This window comes from Pogona vitticeps, chromosome 13 (assembly GCF_051106095.1).
Source record: "Pogona vitticeps strain Pit_001003342236 chromosome 13, PviZW2.1, whole genome shotgun sequence".
Taxonomy (NCBI): Eukaryota; Metazoa; Chordata; class Lepidosauria; order Squamata; family Agamidae; genus Pogona; species Pogona vitticeps.
In genome coordinates this window covers 1,787,617-1,800,115 of record NC_135795.1, presented here as the reverse complement: position 1 = coordinate 1,800,115, position 12,499 = coordinate 1,787,617, and the positions used below count along the sequence as shown (strand labels likewise).

At 47.4% G+C, this 12,499-nt stretch overlaps 1 protein-coding gene across 1 annotated transcript; it reads left to right on the top strand.

Moving 5' to 3' along the window:
- Nucleotides 1-994: 994 nt before the first annotated feature.
- SSTR5 (somatostatin receptor 5) lies at nt 995-10,796 on the top strand. Its single transcript, XM_078381442.1, has 2 exons — nt 995-2,205; nt 7,650-10,796. Exon 2 carries the CDS (start codon nt 7,711-7,713, stop codon nt 8,800-8,802), a length of 1,092 nt encoding a protein of 363 aa, XP_078237568.1. The 5' UTR covers nt 995-2,205; nt 7,650-7,710; the 3' UTR covers nt 8,803-10,796.
- The last annotated feature ends 1,703 nt before the right edge of the window (nt 10,797-12,499 follow it).

Here is a 12,499-nt window from a genome sequence, read left to right as displayed (position 1 = left end):
TCAATCAATCAATCAATCAATCAATCAATCACCATCATCTTCGAACTGCAGAGCTGGAAGGGACCTCTCTAGATCATGGAGTGCAGCCCCTGCCAAGGAGGCACCGAGGGGGAATCGAACTCCCAACCAGATACAAAATATGCCAGGTTATCCAGCACTTCCTAAATGCTTAACTAGATTCACTAGCTGAATCGTCCTCCCATTCCTTAAAACGACAGCTCTCCGAACATCGGGACGGCTCGCAGGAAGCCCGGCTTTTTTATTTATTTATTTATATAGAACTTCAGCAGCTGAGGTCTGTGTAAGCAAGAAGGTTGCCTCCCCAGGCGTTCGGTGTGGCTGTAAAGCTTGCACACGATCGGAGCTCTGCGTTGCAAACGCTGCTCTTTTGAAAAGCCCCCGCGACCTTTTCAAGCCGAGCTCGGCGGCCGCTTTGAACCCGAAGGCCGGCGACCGCCCCTTCCGCGCCGGATCCCCCCCCCCGGAGCCGGCCTCACCACTTGCGCGGGGGCGCAGCTCTCCGCCCCTGCCGGGCCCTGGCGCTGGAGAGACCCGCCGCGTGGAAGCCCGGCGCTCCAGGCTTCCTATCGGGGGGGGGGGGGGTCCGAAACCGAGAGAGGAAGGGGCTACCGGAGAACAAACGGGAGGGAGTGGAGACTCCACGCACAGCGATCCTGAAACCCATGGGGTGTTTTGGGGGAGGGGGGAGAGAGTAACTCCTCCACCCACCCACCCCGGAAAGCATCCTGCGGATCCTCGTTAAAGCCCGGCTGAGACTGGGAAGTAAGGCAACCAAGAGTAAGGGGAGGGGTCTTGATCCCACCTACCCACCCACCCCCAATTCTCGCCACCTCCGTCCCTTTCTTCCTGCGCGGGACGACCGAGAAACGCCGGGAGGCACAAGAGCCAGCCTGAAATTGACTTGAAATTGACTCGCATTTTTTTCCTTTTGTCACCTTGAAACTGACATTGGGGAAAACTCGGCGTCCCTCCTCCTCTACTTCCCCGGATCGTGATCTGCTCGATCCGAATTAACTTGGTTCAGTTCGGGACCTCTGTCCGGACCGATTCGTCTGCCCATCCGCGCGCTTCTGGAGCCCTTCCTTCTGCCTCCCCCCGAAGAACCGAGCACGGAATGGGGGCAGGCTTGTCCCTCCCCCCCCACCACTGAATCTTCTGCTATTGCTTCTCCAAAGGTTACATTTCTTTCTTCAGAGCTCGCGCTTCCTGGACGAGCAAGGATGTCCTTGTCTGAACGTGTGAACGTCCGACCTGATGGGAACCCCTCAGTAGAAAGAAGGCAGGGGACTCCGGCACAGATATGACCCGCAGTTGTCCGCCCCTCTGCTCCTCCCCACTCCCCACCGCTTTGAACCCCGAACTCCGGCGCTGAAGCAAGACAGAGGAAAATTGGGGGCGAACATTATTCCTACTGCATCCTCCTCGGGGCAAGTTGCTAGTCCCTGGTTTACCCAAACAGAGCGCAACACCACGGGAACCAGCTGGTGGTAATAAATGCATTGATGTCTCTTTGGATCCGTGCTGACTCTTGATTCTTTTAAGAAATCCAGGAGTGGGGAGTGTTTTTTTTTCCCCCTCCTGGTGTTGGCCTCCTCCTCCTCCTACCAAGAAGCAAAGATTTCCACGTGGCGTTTGTTTTTCTGTTTTGTTTTGTTTTAAAAGAAATCCGGCCCTTTGTAGCTGCGGAGGGCGGGTGCGTCTCCCTGCCTTTCGGCCAGACGGGAGCGCGGACCGGCAGGTGGCTTCAGCCCACGGATCGCAGCCTTTCAAAAGCGCAACAGGCGAGTCATCCGCGCCTCCCCGGCTGCTCCTCCCCGGCCACCTACTCCCACCTCCGTTGGACTACTTTTAGAGCCTTCCCGGGAGATATTTATTCCGGGACTCCATCTGGAAGCGAGCGGAACCCGCGTTCGCCCCGAGCCTGGCGGCGAGGAGAGCCGGGGAACGTCGGAACGGGGACCGAGGAGGAAAGAAAGGAGAAGCAGCGATCCAAAGCAGGGCGATCGGGTTCGGAAAGAAAGGCTCCGCCGGGAGACCGGGTGCCCCCTCCGTTTTGGTCCTGAGGACGGCTGGAGGGTCAGCAGAATACCTGGAGGGGGAAAAAACTGACTTTACACCTTGATCTTTCAGAAGGAAGGAAGGAAGAGAGAAAAGGAACCTCAACGCCTTTGCAATTCGGAGCAGGTAAGCCTGTTTTTATTGCGTTTTCGGACATAAAGTTGGGTACCGTGAAGAAAGGTTTGTAGCACTCAAAAGACAGCCGAAATATTATGGGATAATTTTTTGGGGGGGAGGAATATAGCCCCAAACGATGTGGGTATTAAGGTGCCACCTATTTCTAGCAGAAATAGACAGTTATGATTAACCCGTCATTAGCAGCGATAATCCTTCAGGGCGGCTGATGTGTGAGTGTTGTTCTACCAGGAGCTCCTAGCATCTGCCGATTCTCTGGCTGTGTTTCCAGACTGGTCTTCAGGACTTTAGCCGGGTATGTGTTTCCCATGCAGAAGACATTATTTTTTTCTGCCTGTCCCTTTTGACCAGCATGGCTATTACTAGTCATGTCACAACTTACAGTCTACAAAGTGTAGCACCTCTGTTTGTCACCCATGAGAAGCAACATATTCAATTACAGTAATTTCTTTTACACAGAAATTGCTGCATATATTCACCCCTGCAGTCCCATTGCTTGACTCCTGTTCACCCCAACGGCTGGCGCCTGCGGGCGTGAAATGGGCTGCAATAGTGGGTGTTATGACTGGAAATGACATTATAGGTAGTACATATTTGAAAAAAGAAGGGCTGGTCATGTGTGATTATCACAAGAAGAGCTTCTCTTGCCTTCTGGAATTTACAAACCAGCTTGCTTTCTTTTTGAGACTGGTCTTTAGGATTGAAACATGGGGATCCTTTCAAGTGTGACAGCTAAGACGGGAAACACTGCCTTAGTCATGGTTTCTTAACACTAAGGTGCTGTCAGCTCTAAGTACAATCTGTCACAAATGTTTTTTTGCTGCAAAGCAGTCTGAACATCCTATCTGGGGTTGCCCAACGCATGACTCCCAGTGCATTCTGCCATCCACAGCTCAGGATTTGACCTTCTTGTTTGCAAAATGGTGGTCATACCTCTGAGGCACTGACTTTCTGCATGCAACGCCCATACAGGATACATGTAGAAGCTCCTTTTCATACAATCATAGAATTGTAGAGTTGAGAGGGATCCAAAAGGTCATCTAGTCCAGCCCTCGGTCAGGGCAGGAAATCCACAGCCCCCCCCCCGACTTGATGGCCACCCAACCTCTGTTTCAAAGCCTTCCAGTGAAAGACAACCCATCATCTTCAAGGGCAGTCCATTCTCTTCCCCAACAGTACCATGGCTTCTTTCTGAGATGTTTCGTTCAGGTCCTTTAATCTGTGAGCTTGGGTCCAGACCCTCAGAAGCCACAGAAAAGAAAACAAGCTTGTTCCAACTTCACCGTGATCGCCCTTCAAGATATTTGAAGGTGGTGCCCTATCTCCTCTTTGCCTTCTTCAACTCCATCAGCTGAGCCCCAAAAGATCTTGATTGATCAGCTTGGTCACCCATTTCTGGATACAGGCCATTTTCCATCCTTTGAGCTCTGATGGTTTCCATTTATACATGAAGGTCACACCGGGGAGAGTGTTTCCATGCATTGGAGTCTGTGAATCACAGATTCCCCCAGGATCCGAGGGTACAGAGTGAGAATATGCCTCACCTTGACATCTAAGACCATAGAATCATGAAGCTGGAAGGGTCTCCTAAGGCCATTTAGCCCAAACTCCAAATCAAAGCAGATCCGATACAGGGTTGTCCAATTCCCTCCAGTGTTGAAATGCTCACCACTTCCTGATGTCCAATTGTCATACTGTTCTAACAGTTGAGAAGTTTCTTTTTTCCTGATATTCTGCCGAAATCTAGTTTCCTGTCACTTGAGCCCATTATGATGTGTCCTGCATTCTGGGATGACTGAGATCAGATCCTGCCCCTTCTCTATAGGACTATCTTTCAAGTCCTTGAAAAGTGCTGTCCTATCTCCCCTCAGTCTTCTTTTCTCAAAGCTAAACATGCTCATCAAGATGATGATGATGACATTTCATGATGAAAGGTTCCAGTTCTCACCCCCACAATCCTCAAACAGCAAGTTTTCTCTGGTATAAACCAGTCCTATCTTTCCATGGGTCATTGGGACACACGGCCATTGTGTTAATTAATCCAGAGCTTGGAGCAGGAGGGAATAACATCCATATATTTTGTGTTGTTGCATAAATGGGAAATTTAAAGATTTGAACGATGCAAATGGGGAAGCAAGGAAAAAACCTTCTCAGGCAGCCAAAGGGCAAAGAGCATTCACTTTGGGTTTAGGGATGAGTTAGTGGGGTTTCTACCTCCTTCCTTATTTCCTAACAGGATCCTCATCTCTAAAAGTTGCATAGGGCAGAAATCATATAACAGGATCTTCCCCTTACTGGAAATAGGTATAAAATATCCAAATATGGGGATGCTTTGGAATGTTGGTGAGTTTTTCTTTTAAAAAGATGCCATCCATATTGACACGTGTCATTACAAATTCAATCAAACCGACCCAAAGTTTTCAACAACAACAACAACAACCACAAAATTTGAATGTGGGGGGAAAGCGACTTTCTTCCTGTCCAGAATAAAGCCACCCTCCTCCCCTTAAGGCTGGGTTCACATTTCGCTTGTGCGAAATCCCATTGCCCATCTCTTGCGCAGGAAAGATGGCGTTCTCCTTCTACTGACTCCAAGGCGTCTCTGTACGGTGCTTGGTGATTGATTGATTTTAATGTCCGGATGGTCAAGGAGTGTTAAGGGATGTTTCGTTCTCATCACAAGAGATTGACTGGGAACCCCAAAGCCTCAGAGGTTCCTCTTCAAGTCATCCAGAAAGCAGGCTTCCTAATGAGCATCCAGGCAATGCCGGCTGCCTTCCGATTCTCTTGGAAAAGAGCTGATGGACTGTTTGGGGTGCATTGCTTCAAATATAATTGTCAGGCGCAGGCGAAGGAAGCGTATTCAGCAACTCCCTGTACCCAATGTAGGTGGAGCCTGAGACACAACCTCAGAGGTATTTAACTGGGAGAGAGAATTGGCCATATACACGGTCATCTCAAATCAGGATGACTTCCAGGTGGGTGATCCCAGCAGGTGGAAACCTCTTAGCAAAGCTAAGCGGTTCCCTCTTCATGTCCACTTGTCCGAAGACTGCAAAGAACACTAATAATCATCCGAAAGACTTTTCACAGAGATGGTGAGTTGCCTCATCCTTATGATTTTTATTCCCTTGATGGCTTTATGGCCGGTTTTTCACAGATCGATCGTCCGCATGGGTAATTTAAGAGAATTACTCGTGTTGATATTGTTTATGAAGGACTTGTCTCTCTCGTGAAGGGTTTGTCCATGGACTTTATGTATTTAAGTATCTCGGGCTGGCGATGTGGAAGTGACTCGCTTGCAGCAAACGATGGCTAGCAACGTGGCGCAAAACCAGGCTCTAAACGGCTCGTAAAATCCAGTTTAAGATTTGTCTCCTTCTTCTTGAGATCTTTGAATTTCTGGCAACGACATCCAGTTTTCTAGTTTTATTATTTTTTTGCCTTAGTACAAGTTGTAGCTGCTCCTTATTAGAGTAGCTGCTGCTTCTTAGTAGCCTTAACTTCCAGACGGGCTTAGCCTCTCCTGCTCAGGAATAGGATGAGAGAAAGAGACGTGTGTCACCTTGCCGATGACCCAGTTTTATGAGACAGAAGCTTGGATAAACAGTAAATAAACTTTATTGGATGCAATTATTTATTCCTCTGTTTTTACATTGTAGTTGACCTTTCTGTTAGATGGTCTTGCTATTCAAAGGTGAGATTTAAAACAGTCCATTTAAATAGAGCTCATGGGGTTTCTTTCTTTCTTTCTTTGTTCCATTTATATACCACCCATCTTGCCAATGGCTGCAGAGCCCGAGGCTGCGAATTCGAATCACCCACTGGGGCCTCTTTGATAAGGGCTGGACTCGCAGATCCATAAAGTCCCTTCTTTCTCTTCTGTTCTGAGATGATGAGGATATAATGAAGTTCCATAAGAACGGGCTAAAAATACAGTTGTGCTGTTAATAACTACGGATCCCTACAAGTTTGAAATTGAGGATAGGAAGCCCATCAACTTTGAGGCATTGATGGACTCCATGCCCCATCATTCCATCTTATTGGCCATGTTGTCTTGGTCTAGTGAGAATTGGAGCCCAATTTTATCAGGATGAGGGAGGCACAGATTCCCTACAGGTTGTACAGATGATTACCACTTGGTTGCAGAGTCTTCCAAAAGGCACAATCATCATCCTCAGCCACTTGTCGAGGGTTGACAGTACAGCTCTCACCGTTTCCTCCATGTATGAAAGAAAGCAGTCCTCTTGGGGTTTATGCCAGCAGGACAGGGTGTGTCCGGCCGCAGAATATTGGAAGCATTTTTACATCCGTGTAGGAAGGGAAGGAATAACTTTCTTTTTTAGACTCTGATCCTTTGGTGTCCCTATTTTCTTTCTTCGGTTCTCTCCTCCATCTTTCTCTGGCGGAGATGCATCTCATAAGCGGTGTTGCTCAAAGATTTTCCTTGCTTCATATCTTGAAATAAGTCCGTTGGCTGACACACCCTGGACTAATATGTAGTTTGGAAATTATTATCGCTTTTCACAGTTCTTAAATTCTTGCAGCACTTTTTTTAAACAGCTAGGCTTTGGAAATTACTTTTAAGAACAATGAATGCATTTCCATGCTCTTTCAAATGACATATCAAAAAGTGCAAAGAAAAAAGTGTCCTTTTAGGACACTTTGTGTGTGTGTGTGTGTGTGTGTGTCCTTACAAAACACAAACACACACACATAAACATGTTTTAGTGAGAAACATGTACAAGAAGGTGCATTTTTTAAAAAATGAGTGTTCCCATATTCTGTATGTTTAAATCTCAAATTGTTGCAGAAATAGAATCAATTTATGGATGAATGCATTTCAAACTGAAGAGTCATGTTAGATATTAGGAAGAACTTGTATTTCTTTATTTAACTGATTTTTCCCTCTTAGTAATCAGACTTGCAAATGAAGAGCTGCTTGCTTTTAACTAACCAACCACAGAACAAGGCATGCTAAATACAAAATACAGTAGGTGAGGAAATCAGTTTGCTGTGAAAGATATTTTTCACGAGTCTTTCAAAACCAGCGCTAAGTGTGTTGTTTTGTTTTTTCTTGATCTGAATCAGAAACGGACTCTTCTGTCCACCCTTGTCTATATATAACCTCCTGATAGCGATCAAGATCCTTCTGTGACTCTTGAACCCCCCCTTTTTTTTTTTGCTCAGACTGTAGTCTTCATTTTCATTGGCAGGAGATGATAGGTGGGTGGAAAGAAAACAGCTGCTTAATGCATAAATAATTGCTCATCAGAGTTGCTAATTATCTCGACCCTTCGCAGTGCAGGTCACAAGGCAGCGGATTTAATGCATTTTTTTTAAAAAAATTCTGTACGCCATTCGCAAAAAAAAGCATCTCTTCATAAATTACCATGAATTTAATTTGTTTTCTCTTTTTCTCTTCTGGTACAAAGATGTTTGGGGACATTGGCTTCTGCCTTCTTTAAAAAAGAAGACGAAGAAGGGATAAGGAACATGGATGCCTTGGGCTTTTCTACCCTTTCACCTGATGCGAATTTGTCCTTTCTGGCGAACACAAGTAATGAGACCTTTCTGGAGTTTCCTCCTTCGTCCAGCATGAGCTCCGTCTTCATTCCGATCATCTACTTGTTGGTCTGTGCCGTTGGACTCAGTGGGAACACCTTGGTCATTTACGTGGTCCTGCGTTACGCCAAGATGAAGACGGTTACCAACATTTACATTTTGAACCTCGCCATCGCTGACGTTCTGTTCATGCTCGGCTTGCCCTTCCTGGCCACCCAGAACGCCATCTCTTACTGGCCCTTTGGCACCTTCATGTGTAGATTAGTGACGGCCATCGATGGCATCAACCAGTTCACTAGCATTTTTTGCCTGACCGTCATGAGCCTCGACCGCTATCTGGCCGTCGTCCACCCCATCAAGTCCACCAGGTGGCGCCGGCCAAGGGTGGCCAAGCTCACCAGCCTGGCCGTCTGGACTTTCTCTATTCTGGTGGTCCTCCCCATCATCATCTTTGCTGACGTCCAGGAAATGTTCCATACCTGCAATATGAACTGGCCAGACCCTGTTGAGATCTGGTCCGCCGTGTTCATCATTTACACCTCCGTGGTGGGTTTCTTTGGGCCTCTGCTGGTCATCTGTCTCTGTTATTTGTTGATTGTAATTAAGGTCAAGTCGTCCGGGATTCGGGTTGGCTCTACAAGGCGCCGGAGGTCAGAGAGGAAAGTAACGAGGATGGTGGTCATCATCGTGGTGGTGTTTGTCCTCTGCTGGCTCCCGTTCTACATTGTCAACATTGTCAACTTGATATTCATCTTACCGGAGGAGCCCGTCCTGGTGGGCATTTTCTCCTTTGTGGTCGTCCTCTCCTACGCCAACAGTTGCGCCAACCCCATATTGTATGCTTTCCTTTCCGAAAACTTCAAGCAAAGTTTTCAGAAGGTTCTGTGTCTCCATAAAGGCAACAGCACCGAGGACGGAGACCCCACTGAGCACCGGCCAGAGAAGAGCAGCCACCTGCAGGATGTGATGCTGCCGCAGAGAAGCATCGAATCCAATGGACACATGCAGACAAGTAAGGTGTAGACCCGATGGACGCAACAAAACAAACCGCAGCCTTGGAGTTTGCAGGACTTGAGCAGGGCAGTTGGTGGCAGGTTCTTTCAGAGGTTAAGTTATTCATTCATAGGGACACCACAAGTCAGATGCATCTTGATGGTACAGAACGAGAAGCAGAAAAACCTGTATCTGCTAAGAGAACTGCTCCTCGACTCAAACATATTCAACAGGTGGAGCAGGCGGACTAGTTAAGCAACAATGGGGGTCAACAAATCCCTCCGTCTTAATGTGCAAAGTTGTGCTTTCTTTTCCCTTCCTGGTTGAAGATGTTGTAAGTCCATGATTCTTTGTTCCATGAAATGCTTTGGAAAAAGGCTGAACCGTAAGAAAATGTTGGCCAACTGTGTTACCGCCGTCTCCTGGCTGAGCTCTAGATTGTTGTGTATAGCCTTCACCCCCAAACCTGCCGTCCCACTGAAATGACTGAGGAAAAAAGCTGGGACAGGGAGGTGTGGAGGAGAAGGGTGGAGCGTGTCCATGGAAGCTGGTATACTGCAGCCAAGAGGCAGATCTCACAAAAGGGTAGGAGCAGGTAGGATTCTCAGGGACTGTGATCCCCAGTGGTCAGTACGAATCAAAAGGGATATGCTTCTCTTTCTATGATGCTTAACATCCACTAAGAGGCACAACCCCTTTGCTCATCCTAATGGAATGGTTCCCAAACTTGGGTCCCCAGACCTTGCTGGACTCCATATCCCAGCATTCCTGACCATTGACCATGCTCTCTGGGGATTCTGGTTGCTGTCGCTCAACGACTTCTGAGAGCTAAGTTGAGGAGCCAGTGGCCAGATCAGATAGCCAAGGAGCGCTTGCCTGAATCTCCATTTCTCTTTAGGGTAATTGTCTGATAAGGAAAAGAACACATTGGGTGTCCTTAATGGGTTGCTTCTAAAGTGACCATCCCCAAGCTGGTGTGTGTGGGGATGAGGGTGTCCACCCCCTTTTTAAGACTTGTGAATGGGCAGAGCTTTGAAACCGCCCATCAGACTGGCCAAGAGTTGAGACCTTCTGTGATTATGAAGCTATTCCAAGCCATAGGGATGAGACCAGCTCCAAAGCAGAGCATGGGAAGTGTCCTCTGGAGACGTACCATCCCCAGAATAGGCTGGAGAATTCTGGAACCTGGCCTTGGCCATATTTAAGATCAACAGCACCTTCTTTTTCATAAGTGGGTGCTGCCATTTGCATCATCAAATCAGAACCCTAGTTTTGCTTTCACGCCCTCCAGCCCCATGAGGCCCGGAGATGACTCCGAAAGTGGTGGATAAGTCCAGATGGGGGCAAGTTAATCTCTGTTTCCCAATTCTGCAGGTTCTTCAAGTAGAAAAATGATCTTCTTGCAGTTTGTTTAGGTTTTCCATTAAGGCATCCAGCACTACTAGTGTCTCCATTGATTCTGGCTATGAAAGCTGTCAGGCTCTTACATGTACACACACACACACAAACACACACACACACAAACACACACAGAGAGAGAGAGAGAGAGAGAGAGCAGAGACCAGTTTGGAAAAGTTGGGTGGCTTTGACAACAACGCCCCAAAACCTCCAGCCAACACAACTAATACTTTGTCTAGTGTAGAGTGACACCATGTCGATATATTGCCCTTCTCCACAGATGATCATCCACCTGTCCATCTCTACCCTTAATCCATTGGGTTTTTCTCAAAACGGCTGAACATTTCCTTCTAAATTGCCGCCAAAGTTCACAACTCATTATGGCCCCAAAGATCATTTCCCCTCGCTGCTCGGAGATAAAATGTCCAACGCACACATACGCAACATGTTCCGTCAACGTGTGGTTTTTTGAAAAGTCGTGTAAATCTCACCGCCCTTGTTTTCTCTTGCTTCCAAAATGTGCTCGCAATGATGTCAAGAAACAGATTTACTGTAATGATGGGTCAGGCTGTAGCATTCCAGCGTCCTTCAAAGTACCTTAAAAATAAACACGAGGTAGGTCCAAACTGGAGGTGGTGTCAGGGAATGTGTGATGCCAACTCAACCCACATCTCGGATCAATGTCTCCTTGGTAACTCAGAGTGAAAGAAAACATGAGTGGTGAGGGTCACCTCACTCAGCATCTCCCAGTAACTACTGCCTGTGCCTGGCGGAGGAATGGATGGAGGCACATCACACTTGGTGAGAAGATCTAAGAGGAAAGTAGCAAACCAATAGGAACTTTTTCCCCATAACGTGTTAAAAGTGTGGTTCTCAGATAGGTCAAGACCAGTTGAGTTGACAATGACCCAACTGCTAAATCCAAACCTATTCCCACCATAGAATCACCGACTTACGGAGTTGGAAGGGGCCTACAAGGCCATTGAGTCCAAACACCGTATGGCTTAACCCTTCCTTTGCTCTGCCCCTTCTTTGGCTGTTCTGATCTCAGGTCTCCATCGGCAGAGCGATTTTGCCGGCTGATGGCCTGCTCCTTACAGCCAATGCCAATCTAGATCAGGATTGTATCCCTCTGGTGCAGTATTTAGGAGAACAATCAGTAGGTGCAATGAAATCAATTGCCTGGCAGAGGCGGAGGGGAGCTCTTCTGGATGCCTTCCACCATCCTAGCAGGACCTTGAAACTATTGCTAGGGTTAACACTGCAAGAGGTACACGGCTTAGCAAGAATGAGGGCAACTGCTGTAGTGGATTATATGCTGCTCCCTGCACATAGGAACACTCCTTCAATCAAGTGTCACTTCTGGGCCTGTCTTTCCCCTGTACCTGTTGCTTAGCGTAACTGGCAAGCATGAGCCAGGATAAGCAGATGGCTTTTAGTTTCCAAAGAGCTCTGCTTCTAACAACGTGCTAACTGCATTGTCCCATTTGAGCCCCAGTGGTGGAACCAAGAGTTTTTTGAGGGCTCAAGACTTATGAATTGGTTAATTCCTTCCTTCCTTCCCTTCCCTTCCCCCATTCCTCCCTTCCCTTCCCTTCCCTTCCCTTCCCTTCCCTTCCCTTCCCTTCCCTTCCCTTCCCTTTCCTTTCCCTTCCCTTCCCTTCCCTTCCCTTCCCTTCCCTTCCCTTCCCTTCCTGAAGGCCAAACCAAGCATCTGCTTAGATGAAGTTTAAAGAATGTGAAACTGACGTGATCGGTTCATACAGGACAATCCTCACTCAAATGACAGTAAACACCCGGATCTTCTACCAAGGTCAGAACACTTGAGCTGAAGGAGAGCCGTCTTCATAGAGTTTATAGAGACACTAGCCACCTTGACCTGGTGGTAAAGCATAAGTAGACAGCTGGTGAAATATCTTTATTTTAGAGCCAAGCAAATATCTGTCCTTTAATTACTCTCTAAGAAATCCATTGGCAACTGTCCCCATTCGCGTTAAAGGGGTATTTATGCATTTAAAGACACGATGCCAGATCTATGGAAAATTTAAATCGGACGTGTAGGGTGAATTATCTTCCATGGCACTGCAAGGAGCCGAGGATGCAGAGAGAATGTTATCCCGAATAAAGGCAGATTAGCAAATGTCTAAAGAGAAGTACTTCAGTGCTGGTTGGGTTGCCCTTTATTGAAGGGTTTCATGGCTGTGTAGCTGGAAGAGAGGGATGTGGGCCTGTCGAGTCGGATTCACATGGGGTTTTACGGAGCTATCCGTGGTACTGAACCTAGAGCCATGGTACCTTGGGTTGCTCTTATAAAGTTTGGACTAAAAGC